Source organism: Apteryx mantelli, chromosome 4 (assembly GCF_036417845.1).
Source record: "Apteryx mantelli isolate bAptMan1 chromosome 4, bAptMan1.hap1, whole genome shotgun sequence".
NCBI classification, from domain to species: domain Eukaryota; kingdom Metazoa; phylum Chordata; class Aves; order Apterygiformes; family Apterygidae; genus Apteryx; species Apteryx mantelli.
The window spans coordinates 81,663,741-81,682,805 of NC_089981.1; the positions used below are offsets into that span (position 1 = coordinate 81,663,741).

General features: G+C 41.8%; 2 protein-coding genes across 4 annotated transcripts in view; one reads left to right on the forward strand and one right to left on the reverse strand.

Moving 5' to 3' along the window:
• BRF1 (BRF1 RNA polymerase III transcription initiation factor subunit) overlaps positions 1 to 19,065 on the reverse strand; it is a 175,936-nt gene that overhangs the window by 91,603 nt on the left and 65,268 nt on the right. For both annotated transcript variants that reach the window (XM_067295078.1, XM_013940837.2), the window contains exons 4-5: positions 14,730 to 14,761; positions 5,608 to 5,680 (exon numbers count right to left, since the gene is read on the reverse strand). In XM_067295078.1, the coding sequence (XP_067151179.1) occupies positions 5,608 to 5,680; positions 14,730 to 14,761 (105 nt within the window). The remainder of the gene's footprint in view (positions 1 to 5,607; positions 5,681 to 14,729; positions 14,762 to 19,065) is intronic.
• BTBD6 (BTB domain containing 6) lies at positions 248 to 3,532 on the forward strand. 2 transcript variants are annotated; one of them, XM_067295080.1, is made up of 5 exons: positions 248 to 694; positions 907 to 1,198; positions 1,446 to 1,536; positions 1,777 to 1,895; positions 2,148 to 3,532. In XM_067295080.1, the coding sequence occupies exons 2-5, from the start codon at positions 996 to 998 to the stop codon at positions 3,178 to 3,180; spliced, it is 1,446 nt and encodes a 481-aa protein (XP_067151181.1). In that variant the 5' UTR covers positions 248 to 694; positions 907 to 995; the 3' UTR covers positions 3,181 to 3,532. The 2 variants fall into 2 exon arrangements, with proteins under 2 accessions (XP_067151181.1, XP_067151180.1); XM_067295079.1 differs by lacking the exon at positions 248 to 694 and having other exon boundaries at positions 721 to 1,198.

Below are 19,065 nucleotides of genomic sequence, written 5' to 3' on the forward strand. Positions count from 1 at the left end.
TGGCGCGGGGCGGCGCTGCCGGGTGGAGGGGGGGGGAGGGCGCGCGCAGGAATGACACAGAGCCGGGCGGGGGGGCGGCTCCCCCCGCCGTGCCCCGGCCTCCCCATTGGCGCGGGCGGGCGTGACGCGCGCGGCGGCGGCTGCCTATTAGGGCGGGAGGCGGAGGCAGGGCCCGGCAGAGCCGCGCCGCGCCGAGCCGCGTACCCCCGCCGCCACCGCCGCCGCCGGAGGGAGCGCCCAGGGCAGCGCCGCCCGCCCGGCCCCGGCCGCGCCGACCAGGAGCAGCAGCAGGAGCAGCGCCGTGCGGCGGCCGCCGCCGCGGGAGAGCACAAAGTTGGAGCGAGAGGCGGCGGGGCCGCCCGGAGCGGGACCGCGGAGCGCCGCCGCCTCGGCCCGGCCCGGCGCCGCCACCCGCCGCAGATGCCTCAGCGCCGCGCGGGGCAAGGACGGAGCCGCGCTCGCCCGCAGCGGGGACCCGGCGGCTGGCTGCGCTTCACGGCGCCCGCGGCGCGCGGCGGATTTGTGGATTGACTCTCGCTGCTGCTGCGTCTCTGCTGGGCTTCGCTGCGCGGCTGCTGCCGCGCTCTGCTCGCGCTCCGGCGGAGAGGCGCTGCCCGCCGGCCCCGCGCCGAGCTCGCCCTGCGGCCGTGGCAGGGCCGGGGCGGCGGCGAGCGGCCCCCGCCGCGCGCCAAAGGTGAGCGCCGCGCCCTGCCCGCAGCGGCGCGCCGGGCTGCCGGCCGGAGAGCGAACGGGACCCGCGGCCGCGCCGCCCGCCAGCAGCCTGCAAGCAGCCTCGTGGAGGGACCCGCGCTTGGCACCTGGCGGTTCTCCTGCTCATGCCACTGCCCCACGGGTGCCTCAATGGCAGGATCATGAAGTGTTTGACTTTCTTTCTTCTGCTTCCAGAGACCTTAAAGAAGTCCAAAAAGAGCGTGAAGTCAAACGGCAAGGTGCCAGCATGCTATGAGATAGTGCCCCTCTCCCTGAAGAAGAAGATGGCTGCAGAACTTTACCCTGCCAGCGCCAACACCAATATCGCAAACAGCAACGCCGCCGCCACCGCTGCCAACAGCAAGAAGAACGCGCTGCAGCTCCAGCAGAGCGCCCAGCCGCCCCCGCCGCCCCAGCTCCAGAACCTCAACAACAACAACTTGGAGAGCGCCAACTGGCAGTCCTTCCACCCCACGCTGCGCGAGAGGTAAGGGCCAGGCCCGCCGCCGCGGCCTCCCTGCCTCCGCCGGCCTTGCCGCCCACCTGCGCCAGGCGAGGTGCGAGGGCCGGGCCGCTGCGGCGAGGGCGGCCCAGGCCGCCGAGGACCGGACGGAGGCGGCAGCGTCGCGCGGGGGGCAGGCGGTGGGAGGCCGGCGTCGCGCGGGACCGGGCGGGCGGCTGCGGGCGACGGGCTGAGCCCGCTGACCTGGCCTCTTCGCCCTCCGAACTTGCAGGAACGCGCTGATGTTCAATAACGAGCTCATGGCTGACGTTCACTTCATCGTGGGCCCGCCAGGGGCATCCAAGAAAGTTCCTGCCCATAAGGTTGGTGCAGACAGTGTTGTACGGATCCCTGTCTCCCCCCCCCCCCCTTAAAAGTAGGGTTACATTTTTCTAATTATGGTTCTCATCTAATCTCAGAAGTAATTAACGTACATCTTTAAAGAAAACTGCCTTAGACAGTTCCATGTCTCAACTGCTGCTTTTAAGTTTCCCTAAGTGTAGCGAGCATGTTCAGTTATTGCTGATACATACTGCTAAGGCTTCTCTTTCTTTATTTTACAGTATGTCTTGGCAGTTGGTAGCTCTGTCTTCTACGCTATGTTTTATGGTGATCTTGCAGAGGTCAAATCTGAAATCCATATACCAGATGTGGAACCTGCAGCCTTTCTAATCCTATTAAAGTAAGTGGCCACCACCAGTCTACTAATTATGTGGACATAATCAAAGTAGCTTACAAAATATATCTCTCAATTGGCACTGTGCAATATGCATGTGTTATTGTTTACTTAGCACACTGACACATACTGAATGTCAGATTGCTCACTGCCAGCAGATTTGACTATAGATTAATTTTTTTTTGTGGCCTGTATTTCATTTTCTTCCTAAGAAACCATATATAGAGAGAATTTTTTTTTTTTCCCCCCCCTACCTAGATACATGTATAGTGATGAGATTGACCTGGAAGCTGACACAGTTCTGGCTACGCTGTATGCTGCCAAGAAGTACATTGTGCCGGCCCTAGCAAAGGCTTGCGTCAATTTTCTGGAGACGAGTTTAGAAGCAAAAAACGCTTGCGTCCTGCTGTCTCAGAGCAGGCTCTTCGAGGAGCCAGAACTGACGCAGCGCTGCTGGGAAGTGATTGATGCTCAAGCAGAAATGGCACTGAAGTCAGAAGGCTTCTGCGAAATAGATCAGCAAACACTAGAGATCATTGTAACCCGGGAGGCGCTCAACACCAAGGAAGTGGTGGTTTTTGAGGCTGTTCTCAACTGGGCAGAGGCTGAATGCAAAAGGCAAGGGCTGCCAGTTACGCCGCGGAACAAGAGGAATGTACTGGGAAAAGCTCTGTACTTGGTGCGGATTCCAACTATGACTTTGGAAGAGTTTGCCAACGGCGCTGCCCAGTCTGACATCCTTACCCTTGAGGAAACTCACAACATATTCCTATGGTACACGGCTGCAAACAAACCCAAACTAGAGTTTCCACTGACCAAAAGGAAAGGACTTGTCCCTCAGCGATGCCACCGCTTTCAGTCATCTGCGTATCGCAGTAACCAGTGGAGGTACAGAGGGCGGTGTGACAGTATTCAGTTTGCTGTAGACAAACGGATATTTATAGCGGGACTGGGTTTGTATGGGTCAAGCTGTGGCAAGGCTGAATACAGTGTCAAAATTGAACTGAAACGCTTGGGAGTGGTCCTCGCTCAAAATCTGACAAAGTTTACCTCTGACGGATCCAGTAATACTTTTTCTGTATGGTTTGAACACCCTGTGCAGGTCGAGCAAGATACTTTTTACAATGTAAGTGCTATTCTCGATGGCAACGAACTCAGTTACTTTGGGCAAGAGGGAATGACTGAAGTGCAGTGTGGCAAAGTGACATTCCAGTTCCAGTGCTCCTCGGACAGTACTAATGGGACTGGAGTACAAGGAGGACAAATACCTGAGCTCATCTTCTATGCATGATGCATTTCACTCTGTTTTCCAATACTGCTATGCACACTAAGGGATTTTTCCAATTTATTACAGAACTCTACAGCAGTATGGAATGTTATGCTACTTACCTATCTACTACTCCATCAGGCTATCAAATAAGTGAAGGAATGCTCTTGAATTTAATCTTATTTTATTTATTCATAAGCTATTTGACCTAATTAAGACTGCAACAAGCAGAAAAAATGTTAAATTTTGCACGTACTGTGCATTTATTTTGTATATAGATGACTAACTTGGAGACTGCAGCTGACTTAAACAGAATGTTCTAAACTAGAGCAGTTTATGAATCTGTGAAATATAAAACATTTTTACTTGCCCTAAATTCTGTGTACTTGATCATTGCTGATCCTATGGCTTGTGTCCGCTACTCTATCTACTGTTAAGGACAGTGATAATGCCATAGTCTGGCCCGTGTTGAGCAACAGAACGCACAGCTATTACCACCACTGCAGAGGTTTCCTGGCCAGGTACCTGAAACTACCCTACTGCAGGAAGAAGGAAGCTGCCACATGTGGGAAACTCAGGCTTTTTTTTGTGTGTGTGTGTGTGTGTGTGTGTGTGTGTAACACACAAGAAATCTGAGTGTAACCAAAGTGTTGCCTAAGCTGAAGCCACAGACAAGAAATCTGAGTGTAACCAAAGTTGATTAAAGTCATCCTGTGGTTATATCTGAATGGTTAAGATGTCCATTCACACTATGCTTTTAGCATCTTCAGCACTTACTGTTTGCTAGGCAATTTGAGGTTAAGGTGACACTTGCACCTGTCAAAGTGCAACAGACTTGAACAGAGATATAGCTGAAGCCTAATACAGTGACAGGTTTTGTTGCTGATTTAGCCAAGAGCTATAATAGTGACAGCCACAAATCTAAATACACATCACATGCTCACATTTAGGAGCAGACATGAGAGAAATACCCAGGTTCACTCAATAATGTATTTATACATTAAGTTTGCTCAAAATTACTAATTATAAGACACCACCTTAAAAGCTGCTGGGTCTCTTCCTCTATCAATATATGTAGTCCCTCCTATATGCTATTAGTTATCACTTTATAGCTAACATATATCAGTTTTCTCAAAGACTGGTAAAAGCAGGTGTTTTCCTGAAGTATCTGACAATCATTACGAATGAGCCAATGGGAAATACTGAACATTCTTTATAAATTTCTTGCAATGACCTTGGAAAGAGTACTCAGCAGTCTAAAACAGTGGGGTTTTTCCCCTGCATGCATAATAGGTACCTCTGCATCTCATTGGGGGGGTTGCCTGCTTTCTCCTACACTGTTGTATATCATTAATTTTCACCTTGAAACTAAACCGCAATGAAATTCTTGCTGTTCTCACTTAAGAAAAAAAAAAAGTGACAATGAAAAATAGGCAGAGAACTGAATTCTTGAAAACAAGGGGAGCTTTTTACTGCAAGCAAGCCAGCTCACCATGACGGCTGCTAGCTGTTCCCTGCCATATACGATCTGGATACTGTTATGACAATGCTCAGTATGTGCAAGGCAATTTCTCTTGCTGGAAACTAAGAGAGCAGGAATGCAGTTATGTGACCAACTGAGAAAATGTGAAGATGTGTGTGTGTGTGCATGTGCGTGCATGTGTTGTTCTTGGGTACAAAGACATGCAATTCTCTCAGTATAGGCTGAAGAGAGTGGGAGTGAGAGTGGGTAAAGATACAGGAGAAAAATTCCTGAATAGAGGTGGGTAACAGTCACAAGACCTCTCTATAAACTTGCCCTTTTCACTGGAATTGGCATGAATTCCCTTGGCTTAAAAGCCACAAAGTTTAGCAGAGTATTGAAATGTGATGAGTATGCACTATTGCCTCAGTTATGAGCACCAAATACAGCTTTTAACGCAGTAAAACCTGCCTTCCTATCACAGTGCGTTATTATTTCAATTATGATATTAATTAAAAAGTTAAACATATTTGCAAAAGTTGCTCCTCGTTTCCCATCAAGCCACTTGTAATTCAAGTGCTGATCATCTCAGCTACAGGTGACGGACAAATACTAAGTTTGGCAAATATTTATCTAATGCTGCATCTTTGTCAAACTGAAGTTTGACAGGCTTGTGTAAGCTCATAAAAAAAACACAAGTTTGTGATGCATTAGCCCATTGTCTCATTATGGCCTAAACTACTCCCAGAAAAAGCAACAAAATTAACTGTAAAAGAAAATTGCATCTAGCTCCCAGAGTCTTCTATAAAGACAACCAGGTCCCCATGGCCAGCATCACTTTTATACCTGGACTGATTATAGCTTCATTTTAAGTTACCTCTTTAGTATATAAAACACAATACTATGCATATACACATACATATGGTTTTTAAAAGTAACCATGCAGAAAATATACCCAAATATTCAAAAGTCAACTCAAAAAAAAATACCTATAGCTGGAGCATTTATGCAGAGTTCTCTGGCCAACAGAAGGAAAGTTTTTCCCAGCACATAGACATTCACCTATTAAAAGACAAAAAGCATTATTTAAATCTTAAACCACAAATATTTTAATAGACTATTTATGTGGAGAGGAAAAACTACTTTTGAAATCTTAAACAATCTGCTTTAGAAAAAATTAAAGTAATGCAAGTCATAGGTACAGAATAATACAGGTGCTTGTCAAAATCTGCACAATGTCGAATTGTAAATGAAAGCACAAGTTTATACTAAAAGAATTACAAAAAGTTGTTCGTTATGCTCTTCAGTGGACTGTGTTGTTCTTAATTACTTGGACAACTTTTCAGTTGTCACCTAATACTTACAGCATTCAATAGACTTCAACATAATATCAGTATACATAAACTGTCGTTTATCTCATAACAAAACCTGAGCAAATAATCACACCTGAGTGCAAATTTCAGCTGTGTATAATCATGTGAGGTGGGATAATTAAGCATTGCACAAACACCAAACTGTTCTGCCAAAGGAAGGAGTGGTGCTACGCGCCCTGAGGATATTGTGCTGTTTCTTATTGGTTGGACATTGCCCCAGCTCACCCTACGTAATAAAATAAACCAAAACAAACCAAGCTCAGACACGACTGCCAAAAAGCCAGGCCCAGGGCCCCGCTCCCGTCCCCTCCTTGCTCCGCCGCTGCGCTGGGCAGGGGGAGCAGAGGGAAGGAGTTACTCTCCATACTCTGCTTCCTAATTTATGGCATGGGCAACTACGCTTGCATTTTAAGGTCTGAAGAAGTTTCATTTCACTATTTTAAGATGTGTTTTTGCAGCCAGCAAGAAAGGCAGGATTTACTTCAGTTCCCGAAGAGCCCCGAACGCTCCCACGAAGCTCCACGCGCACCTTGCTGCCCCAAGGCATAAATAAAGGTTAAAGTCAGACGGTATAAAAAACTCCAGCCTCCTACACTGCAAACAAATAGACTTTTTTTTTCTTTAAGATAGTATATACTCTATTGCTTTTATGCAACAGAACTGCCCCTCTTTCCTATGCCCAGATAACGAAGGTGTTTACGAAGGAATCAATTACACAACGGTGTTGTTGATTATTCTACCAGCCTATGGAAATACAAAACCCCTGTTACTGGGTATTGTATTTCATTTTCATAAACGTGCTTTAAAAACATTAGTTTAAAAGCATATTCTCCTCCCAAATGTGCAGATGCTCCTACCCAGCTAGTAAAAATACTGACATGTTTTCACCTAGTCTTGCACTTAGAATTTTTATGTGGAAAAATTTTAACATGAATTTTTCTTTATGTGAATTCAAACAAAAACAGCACTTTGAAGAAGTCTTTTGAATTATCATATAACCTGAAAGTGATTGTTCAGTCAAGTGTAGATGATGTTAATTCACTCTGTAATGCAGTGGAAAGCGTTAAATATCCTTCATACTTTGACTGACCAATGGTGAGACTGGCCTAGAAATACAAAATTATAGTCTTAAATTTTACTATCTTTTTTTCCTCCCCTATGAAATGCCAGACAAGATCAAAATATTCTTCTATGGAAAGGAAGTGATCAAAATATATCCTTTGAACAAGGGGCGTATTTCATAGCTATTAAGTCACAGAAATTATACTGGGAAAAAAAAAAAGCATCTGCTTAATCCAGCATTTCCTATAGGAGTTTGAGAGCATGTGACATTCCGTGAGCCACAGAGATAAAACAGACATTGCTAAAGCAAAATATCTGCAGTGTTTCAGTTGGCTTTAGATGTTCTAGATTCACTGCAAGTTTGGGGTGGTTTGTTTTGACCTTTGTGTAAAAATATTAACATAGAGAGTGGGGTTTTTGGCTGTCATTCCAGCCTTCTTAGTTGGCTAACCCAGTTACTATAAATCTTAAACTTCATCGCTTGGATCTTTTTCTGCAAGAAGGATTTCACTGCACAAATCAATAAAGTTACTTCAGTAGAGCCAAGCACATGTGATGTTTCCATCAGAGGCTTCACAAACTTATCTAGTTCTTTCATTTTAGTCCACAAAAAAAACCTCAAATTCAGACAAGTATTTATCCCTCCTGCTTTTTTGCCAGGTTATCCAAATCTCTCATGTGTGTTCCCATCTAACCATGTCGCTCTATAGCAAACTCCTCCCAAGCAACATTTCCATAAATGTACTCAAAGAACAAACAAACGCAAAGAGACACAAGGAAGCTTTTTTTTTAAAGTGAGGTTCTAACAATCAAAGTGGGAGTTGAATTAAATCTAAAGTGGAGACAAATGCATTATAAAATTGCCCTATGACCAATTTTTATCTTCCTGTCCTTGGTTTAAAAGTCTCTAGATCCATGGTCTATTTGAGAAGTAATGTACTTAAATGTAACCTACTTTCCCACTTCACCCACATCGTCAGAGTTTTACAACTGACTTCAAGGTGTAGGCAGTCCATTTATACAAAACAATAAATTCAAATAGAAATGGCACAAAGGGAATTTCTTTTTTCTTTCCTTTTTTTTTTTTGGATCACAAATGCAAGTTTCTTGCAGTGTCTGGTTGCTATCAATTTATAAAGGAAGTACGACACACAGTGGATTACATGCTATATATTGTTTCCTTCATAAAGGTCATGTATTTTTAATCCCAGTGTAAAGCCACAAGAAGAATGAGGAATATTTAAGTGGTTCCAGTTTTCCTGGCAAATTTGTACTAAGAGATACTTCAGGCACGCTAAAAGAATGTATTTCTCATCTTGAAAAATTATCAAATGTTCAGAGTTTCTGGGGCATTCCTCATAAACAACTTAAAGACAGCATAAAGCTCAGCCAGGAATCTGTAACAGTGCTGTACTGCTGAAGCAGGATGTCTAGGAACCGTTTTAGCGGAAAAAGGCCCTTTCACTAAAATTTGATGTCACTGTCACCAATTTGAACTATCGCACACACACACATCCTGTGTAATATATGATGAGATTTATGACTGATAAGTAAAGATAGATATCTTTAGTGTCATCATTTGTATTTATGCTTTTTGCATTCTACTAAGCTTAGAAAATTAAAATTGGCCTCTAAATTAATTCTTTTAATTTCTATTCCTTCCTTCATTAAGAGCTTCTTATGAAAATTCATATACTCCAATCCATAGAAAGCTCAGTCCTCCAAATTTAGAACCATGTGATATTTGCATACATAAAACCTAGTTTTACACGAGTCTTTAGTATGGTGAATAAACAAAAATGCTCTTCTAAAAGGATGTCTCTGGCTTAGACTTGAATTGGTACAGCCTTAAAGCTGACCACATAAACTTCCGTCTCTCTTCTCTACTTCTTTTACAAGGATCATACTGAAAAAACAGTATTTTCCCAAATTCTCCCAAATTACAATTGTCAAAATAAAGTGTAACATTAGTTTTACAGACTTTCACAAGACCTGTGCTCTCTGCACTGCTTGCATATTTTGACAGATATTAAAATTTCCTAAACTTCAAGCAATCACTAGGCTTGAGCATTAATATCCAAAACAATGAAGAGTGGCAGCACCCTCTTTGAAAAGGAATGTTTAAAAACACCTGCATACCATGATAGCTTTTACCACATTCTTTTATATTCAGTCCCCATTTAAAGGGATCCAGTTATAAACATATGGACCTACCACTGCGAGGTTCTTTTTCAATAAAGATTCTGCAGCAGGAAGGCACCTTTCAGGGAAAAAGTATGTGCTTACCAAAGCACAGCAAAACGAGCCATTTTTACCCCTGAGCTCTTACAGGAGAACTTAAGAGTCTGTAAGACATTGTTCTCTACCGATAGTTAATTTCTGCTCATGTGATAGCTATACTTTATTTTAGTTAAAAGCAGCCATTGCAGAAGAGATGGCTTTCAATTATTTAGTTACATCTTTTGTAGAAATATCCTCCTACTTATTATACTCTTTGCCCTTCACACTAAATTATTTTTCAGAGACACAGTCATTTCATATCCGTCAGTCATCAGATGCCGACTGTAAAGGGACACTCCCACAGGAGGTGGGGGGCAGCGCTTTCTTCTCTTCAATCACTTCTCCCCTTTCATAATTTCTATAATTTTCTTCCACATCATACCTGATGTGGTCACAAACACCAGTCTACTTCCACTTTTGCAAATAATTATAAATACTTCCATTCCAGGAACAAGGGAATTCAACTGTCGATCTAACATATTCCAGAATTTAAAACTCTTTGGAAAACAGAGTCACGCATTCATACCGTTACCAGATCGCTTTACCTTCCCAAATGCAACAATCAATAATGCTGTAAGCATGCTCAAGCAAAAACATTCAATAAGTTCCCTAAATTCATAAATAAACACCCTTTCCCTAGGAGCAATTTTCAAGAAGGCTTTGCAAGATCACGGGGTGGCATCCTGCAAAAAGGCTGCAAAGGCTGGCAGTGGTTAAGGTCTTCTGTCTCTCGGAAAGACGAAGCCTGGGCAGTTGGAGCTCGCTGCGAATTCACACCGCGAAACATCCATGGCTGCTTGCCTAAATAATTAAGCAAGCATGAAAAGCAAATGAGTTTTTAAGGAGAGTGGCTGTTGCTGGGGAAAGAGGCACCTGTGGTTATTTGATTCATTATTAACACTTCTACTATAGTAATGCCTGAAGGTCCCAACCAGGTTGTTTAAATTAACTCAATCAACATACAAATTTGCATAGGGGCAATAAAGGCAAATGCAGTCAACACGTTAATATCTTTAAATGAACAAAGAGTATTAAAAAACCAAAGCAAATGAGTAACTTCTTTAAAAATTATTCTATTTTACCCTTCTCCACACAATAAGCTGAAGCTTCTTTTTTTTGGTCCATACCTCAACCAGAACATTTCATTTAACCCCAAAAGATACACAATGCATGAAACTACAAGCATGTACCAAACCCAGCTTGTCAGACTGCAGTTCAAGAAGAGACACCAATCCAAATTCAGCAGCTTGCTCTCAAGCTATGCTGCAAAGCATTGCCTTCAGTCTGGGGCCTCCTACGGGAGAGTCTGCTTCTGCTCATCACATATGCTGTAGTCCTCATATTCTTCCTCCAACACCACAGCGGTACAGTAAGCCTTATAATACCAATTATGCAAGAAAGTAAAAGAATGATTTGTGACAAACATAGAGGAATCAGGGAGGCCAATGCTGCTTCAAAATCTACAGGTTTCCAAAAATAGCTCACAATGAAGATCCTTCTGGACAAGAAGACACTGTTACTTGACTGGACAACCTGAAGAGAAGGAAATAGGGTCTTGAGAGTAAAGTTTTGAAGTGGAAGAGAAACTGAGAAAAATCTAGACCCATTTATTAATTTTCACTTCTTGTGCACCCTCTTCCCTTATCTAGAATCGACAGATAATTCAGGTTGGAAGAGAGGTCTCTAGCCCAACCTCCTGCTCAAAAGCAGGGTTAGTTATGAGATCAGACTAGGTTGCTCAAGGTCTTGAAAACCTCCAAGGACAGAGACTTCAAAACCACTCTAAGCAACCAGTTTCAACATTTGACCGTTCTCATGGTAAAAAACCTTTCCTTGATGTCTCTCATTTCAATTTATGTCCGTTGTTACTCATCCTCCTGCCTCACATTGCTATAAAGAGCCTGGTTCTGCCTAACATCTTTTCAGTAAGCATTAGCCTTATTTAACAGCAGGACACACTGAAAGCACAATAAAAATGATATTCTATTGTGCAAAAATCGGAGACCAAAGCATGGCCAACATCTCTTCCTGAAGTCTTTTATGACCACATTGCAAAGACTGTAACACTGGAGATGACAGCAAGACTTAAAAAAAAAAAAAAAAAAAAAAAAAGAGAGAGAGAGAGAGAGAGAGAGAGGGAGGGAGAGAGAGAGCGGGAAACTGGCATTTCCCATGATTAGAAAGACAACATTTTATTACACTGAGATCAAAACTTCAGCCAAGTCATCCTCCAGGTGGAAGGAACGAAGGTGCTCTGAAACATATGAGCAAACCCAAGCTGTACAAAAGTTGGGCCAAGGCTGGACAAGCTTCTCAACTCTCCTAAACAGGCAAGGCTTGTCAGTTAGACTGGAGTAACAAAAACGGAAACAAAAGGCTTGATTATAGACCTCTCTAAAGACTATATTTGCAAGTAAAATGCAGTATCTGAAAATACAAATGAGTACTCTCCGAGAAAGAGAGCAATGACTGATCATGCTTCCAACTCGATCAACATGCAGCATGATCCTTCACGCTGTACCAGAAAGGAGCCTGATTTGCAGAAGTGGTCTGTACATTTTCAGATCATAATGCTTTAAAGTCTAAATGCACCAGAGGCATATTGACTCTGACAACACTTTCAACAGAAATTTCCAGGACAGAGGACATATCTCACCTGGAGAGAAGATGGGAGATTAAAATGTCAAAAAATTGGAAGTGCAAAAATAAAAAATAAATAAAAAATAAATAAAAGGTCATTTTGTGACCAAGCTGCTATCCATTTTGAAGTCCCAAAAACTGGTACAAAACGTAATTATTGTTCTCCAGTAGAACGAACCAGACTCCCACGTCTCAGTCGTCCCTATAGGAGGAAAGCTGATAATGACTTCTTAACCATACATTGTCCATTAACAATGAAAAATAAACTAGCCCCTTTGTTGATAATTTTTTGCAGCATAATGCTATGCTAAAAGCATGCTATACTGTATAGGAAGGCTTTTTAATTTTTGTGTGGAGAATGGAGGACCAAATCCTAAAGCAGCTTTACAAAGACAGGAAGAGAGGTTGTACAAGAGGCACAGACCAGAGCCTAGGAGGCCACACTTAAGATCAAACCCTCTTTTTTTGTTTTGAAAAGCTAAAGCCAGCAATAAGAGAGGAAGAACACATGTATCATATAGGTCATGAGACAAAAAATGCCTTGCAGGCAACACCAGGCGCTAGCCTTCTCCATATCAGCCTTACTTTTAGCCACCCACCTCTCTGAGGTCACGAGTCTCAGCTCTCCCCGTACCTGCAAGCCCCTGGTCGGCGGTCGCCGAGGCAGAAGGAGCAGCACGGCACAGCATTTATTGCCCCTGCTGCGAGATGCTAAAGGAAGCAATGGATGGCCTTTTCCACTGGCTTTCATTTATCCTCTCTGTTGGTAGCTGGAGAGTTGGGAGGCTTACTTTTGTTTTTCTATCAGATGAAGAGATACATGAAAGGTTGTTGTGCCTTTTTTTTTTTTTTTCCCTCCAAATGTACTGGAATAAACTTCAAGGTATTCTGTAATTTTCTCAGCAGCCTCTATGAAGAGGCTCCATAAGGCTTTACTTAGCAACGTTCTTCAGAAAATTTCACCTCCAGCAGCAGCAGAGCTGCCTCGAGTAGAAAATTCTACAGAAAAACTCAATTTGCTAGTAGCATCTAAGCAAGATTTAGTGATACTCAGCAGTAACTCATTTTTTTTTTTAGACTTTCAAATGTCATTTTTTCCGGACAGGAAATTAACATCTTTCTCATTTGCGACCAAGAAAAACAATTACTTGGACCAGTATTATGTATTTTGGATATACAAGCCAAAAAAAGTTAATATTTTAGAAAGATAATGCCACTGCTACTACTTTTTTTTTCTTTAATGACAGCCTTATCCCAGCTTCAGAGAGCTGTCCTTGAAAAAGATACTTCAAGGTAATACTACGGTATAGCAAATTAATTCCTTCTCTTTCCTAGGCATGCAATCTTTCAACAAAGACTGATCTAAAGCAAAATCCACCAAAGCTTTCTGCCAGAGTAGTAACTGTTTTGCCACCAACTTCAAAGAAAACTGAAGCAGCAAAAGCTAAGAACACCTAGGAAGCCCTTTGCAGGTAGCTTAACTTCATTTTAGCCATGTATATAGTTGATCGGGGAGGTAAGGAGGATTTAAAAAAAAAAAAAAAAAAAAAAACAAGCTCCAGAGGAAAACAAAACAAAAAAACAAAATCAAGAGAGGACCTAAAAAGCTCTTTAATGCATTCTTAAAAAGGACTTTTGTTTCTGGCTCACTAAAGATAATAACGACATTTAAGATTCTTGTTTACTCAGATTCATCTCTGAAGCAGCTAGAAAGTGAAGAACATCAGAAATTACAGACAGTTAATATTTAAATTGTGCTGCTGCTTTTTCCTCTTTCCAGAAATGATTATTTCCATGCTACTAATATATTTCTGGCTCTCCTGTCTCTTCAGTTACCCCTCTTTAACCTTCTGCTCCTCATATTCCCCATCTCACCACCTTTTCTGGCTGGAATGCATAGGAAAAAAGGAAAAAAAAAAAATGTGACTCTTTGCCCCTTCTCCCCCGCAGATGCAATACCTCTGCATTCTTCATATTCTGTGAACAGTCTTCATATTACTGTGATTATCCTATTTCATAACAATTGGTATGAAAAATCACCAGTGTTTAAAAGAAAATAAACCTCCCATCCTACACATGCAGTATTTGGTTATAAATAATCAATATTAATTCAATGAGAATTTGGAAGAAAAAAAAAAGTTGGTAATTCTAAGACTTGAAGATTCATTTGGTTACCGCAATTCCAGCAGATTCCTTTAAGCAATAAATAGGCTTCAGAGGGATGCCTTTTACAAAGACAGCTGGGAAGACAAAAATAGATACAACTAACCTACTCACATTGTATGTAAAACAGTTTCAACATGGAGAAGGAGAGTAAGACAGCTTACATCAATAAGAGCTTTCTATTTCCACATACAGAGCAAGTACACATTTCTCTTAAAATACATGTTACAAAGCATGTCTCTCTAGCGCACTAATCCATTTATACAGTATTACCTATCAAAAAAAGTTATTTCTGTCTTCAACAACTGTTATTTTAAAAACGTGTAACATCTGACACTGTGCCATTGCAATGACCTTGATGGAAGGATCATACTAATCACTGATGCATTATTAGTAACATTAAAAACAAAAATATTTGATGTTTAATTTTGCTTAATAATTACCCTCATTTACAAACCCAGTGATTTTCCCATTCAGAATTTTTCGATACAAGTTAAACACCCTAAATAGCCCGTAGTGACAGCTCTTTGCTTGCAATTAACCTTAAAGTTTAACAATTCAACAAAAGTTACAAACAAAAATAGATACAATACCTGAAGAAGGTCACTGAGGTCGAGTAACATGTCTGTGAAGAAGTCAAGGAATATAATGCTTGTTAAATCCGACAGCGTTTGTTCGTTTTATTACCAACCCCAAAAAGGGAGCACTAAGCCCGGGTTTAACTGAAGCACGGCAGACATGAAGCACAGACTGGCACCTGGGTGCTAACGGGGAGCACCAGTCCCGCTCCGGAGGGAATCCCGCCGGCAGGAGCTCCCGGCACGGCACGGGTTGTGCACGTCGGACGACGGTCTGGAAGGACAGGCCAACACTTTGAGCGACTTGCAGCTACCCACCACATACTGCACGCTAAAGAAGACCCAATAGTAATAAAAAACAAGAATAGTAATGAGATAGAGCATGCTCACGCTTCATTTAAGACACGTAAAGCACCACCTGACTCCTGTACGCTCAGGATGCCAGGATCCCGTTATACAGAGGAAGGGATGGAAGAGCAAACTAGGAAAACTGCAGTGCGTTTCTTTTGCCCTCCTCCGCGGGGAGCTGCCGAGGAGGAAGGAAGCGAACGCCGCGTCGGGACTCTCTCCCCGACCAGCAGAGGCGGCCCCGAGCTCCTGCTTCCCCATCATCCTGCCGCATGGCCGAGAAAAGACGAGGTCGCAGTCCACTATTCCTCACGGGCCCGCTCGGAGCTCATAACCGTTCCAAAAGGAGCCCAAACCACTATAATTTTCCATTAGACTTTACTGGGGTTAAGCACATGTATACACTGTCTTAGTAATACCTAAGAAGGAGGAAAAAGAAAGCAGTAAGCTTAAGGGGCAAAGGTGGCTCTCTCACTGATGTCCAAGTCGCAATCGCATGCCCATTTTGATATCGGCGAGCCAGGTGCAGCTTACGTGCTGTAAAGGAGCTCTGGTTTTACGATTAAAAGGAGTGTCAAGGTAAAATGTGAGACAGACAGACAGACAGACAGACAAAGGACACGTCCATGGGGAGGGTGTACGTGCATTTCTATATAGCAATGTTTTAAGAAATCCAGTATCGAGGAACATAGAAATAGCTGCAAGTTACCTCAGTGTAATTTGGTACATTTTGGTAATGTAAGGATCAGTGTATACACTTTTTAAAGTATACCAGACTAAGACGCCACAGATTTTCCCTAGATATTATCAGCTGTGGAAGAGGAATAATTCGGATAATGTAATCAGTGTATATATAAACATTTGTCTCACTAAGAAGTTTTATCCTTGAGCACTTCTATCCTTAGTTTGCATTTAAAATCGTATGAATTTAGTATTCCAATTTTGTTATAAAATTCAGTACATCGTATTATGTTAGTATTATTAGGTGAAAGTGAATTTTAGCATTAAAAAACATCCTAGTAGTGTATTTAATTAGGGGAAATCTTAGTAATTCTCTGAAAAAATCCAAAATCCATTATAGAAAATATTTCACAAAACATTAATCTTAACAGTTAATTAAGGAAATTTCTTTAAAAAAAAAAAATCCATAAGAAAAAATAGTGCTGAGAAACCTAAACAGAACAGTACTGAATTCAGTGCAAGTTTTTGGTCATAGGAGTGACAAAGGAGGAAATGGAAAGAGTTTAATAATAAAATTGCTAAGGAACCCTAATTACTGACAGCTCACGAAGGAGGGAAGCCCACAGGCTTTGGGCTCACCCAGCCTGAGGGGCTGAGGCCCCAGAGTCAGCACTGAGCTGCCCCGGAGTCGCTCTATGGGCGCTGGAGAGAGAGGAGCAGAGAGGAGAGAGTCGGCGTCAGAGCCTAATCCAGGTCCTAGGTGAGCTAGAAAGCTAGATTTCTAGCCTGGGCATTTCAGGTAAAGCCATAAAATCTGTACACTAAAGTATTCTTCATCCTCACCAAACTGTTAAAAATATCCTGGTGGAAGACCTACACTTAACAACACATTACGAGTGTTCAGGCTATATTACTTTAAAAAAATTAAAAATTAAAAATTAAAAAATAATCCGATCTTTTGTCCAAGTAAGGAGAAACAGAGAACACACTGCATGCAGTTGCAGGCACAAAAGATCAGAGCTAACAAGTTGGGAAACTCGCTTGCAGGATTCAGATAGCTTTGCAGCAATTTCGAGCTCTACTACAGATGCTTAAGCTACTGTCGCTTTGCTCCCTAAGCGTCCACTGAAATTGTAAGCAAAGGTCAGGGTAAAAATGTGGCATTTCTGGATTTCATTTAAGGTAGCCTCCAGCGAGCGCGCTGGGCGATTAGCTGCGTAGCTGCCAGAGCGAAGCAAAAGCAGAGGGGAAACTTGAGTCATGCAGTAGCAAGGGGCTGGCCCTTGCTGCGAGCGCTGCGAGCACAATTATCAGCAGGAAGTAGTTGTAAAAACAGGCAGTTGTTTTCAGACTCCTTTTTAGAGCTGGAACAGAGCGAGAGAACATACAACAACAGCTGAAAACAGCAGATAAAACTTAATATGTATTTAAAAAATTATATAATCATAAGATAAATGTTTTCTTTGAAGCAGGAAGAAAACAGTAATACTTTTGCGTGCACAGAACGCCAGCGCATGGAAAAGTTCTCAAAGGGATAGAAAGCTACTGATACTGCAGATATACACATACAAAATAACAGAATATAAACACAAAGGAGCTTCGGTTATAAATGGACGCAAGTGAAAAAAAAACAAGTCTCCATACTTCAACCATTTCAACTGCTTTTCTCTCACTGTTTATTTTTTAACCCAGCTTCACCACGGTATGCAATTGATTACCCATCACTGGAAATTTTTAAATCAAAGTGAGATGAATCTAAAAGCTTTACTTCAGAAGATTTAATTCAAGAGACTCCTTTGACCAATGTGATGCAAGAGGTCAAAACACTCCCTTGCTGCCCTTATAATCTAGTAATCTGTGGATAATGTGAAGGCACAATGAATCACAGCAATAATGATCTCATTCTCAGCACCACAGGAAACAAAAGTTCACGATGAAATGAAAAGTACCGGAAAACTAAAACCCAAAATACCAAAACAAATATGCATTTGTCCTTAGACAGGCCTATGTTTTATATATTCCAGCAATTCTAAAGTATTTATATGCAGCAAAATCCCTTTGGATTTCAGTACTGTCATTTCCCAGGAGCAAGACTGCCATTTGGCAGAGTTATATGCAGACACGCAGGAATAACTGTGCAAGATCTTTCAATAACTGTGAACATCTTTTAAAGTAACAACCATAGCTTAAGTAGAGTTGTTCCCTCTCCTAAAAAATATTGCCTTAGTTTTAACGTCTGACAGAAGCTACAATAATCAGGACACTCTCGGACAGATAATTTCATGCTACTGCAGCAGAATTCTTGCACTACAGTAGCCTGTCGTATTTAGGAGACACAAGCACATAGGAACAGCATGGGCAAGGCAGAAAGTCTGGTATTTGAATTTTTTTTTGCTTTTGTATATTAGTCTCAAAACTGTTACTTATATTTTAAACCTACTATTTGAAAAAGCAGGCCCACCTCTGAAAGGAGACTAATGCCTAAGGAAGCAGGGCTGCGATCCATTCAGCAGAAATGTGGCATCAGTGAAAGCTGCGCTGTCCGCTGGTGAAACATTACCTTTTTGCATTTGAAACCAGGATGCTTTCTATCACTAACAAAAACTATTGACAGATCCATTAAATATATAAAATATAAAAATATGAAGTCTCTCTCTGTATTGAACAACAGCAATTCAGCTGGTTGCAAACAAGAAAGCAAAGATTAATAAGAAATTTGAATGAGAAGCCAAAAAGAAAAAATCTGAATATTATATAGATTTTTTTTTCCAAATTCTAAATCAAACAAAGTAGTGGTAATTTCAATGTTATGGTCCTGTATAAGCTACATAGAGATGGGAACTTTGCAGAAGCACTTAGGATATAAGCACATGGAGATACAACAAAGGGTGGGTTGACAAAGAAGTGGAGTGATACCAGGATGGAAAACTAGTGACAGCATTTGACTGACCCCAAACCCAGTTTTTCATTTTCCAGTTCAAACCAAATCAAAAAATTGCCTTTCCATATTTTCATACAGCAAGTGAATTTCTCATTATGACTTATCACAATTAAATCTGTGTTGCTTTAGAAACTTTCCACATGTTTATTTAGCAATTAAATAAAACTGGCTGACAACACTAATTGCTTAAAGTAAACATTTCTCTTCCCAACTACACTGAATTAACAGGATTAGAAAAATAATAACCAAAACCAATTCTTTTGTAGAAAACTCATGTCTTATAACTCTAATAAAGCTTTTAGGCTAAAACCCTGTGGAGCAAGTTTCCAAAGCTTCCTAAGTTTGCAATTTTGTCCATGCAAAATGGAAGCGCACACAGCA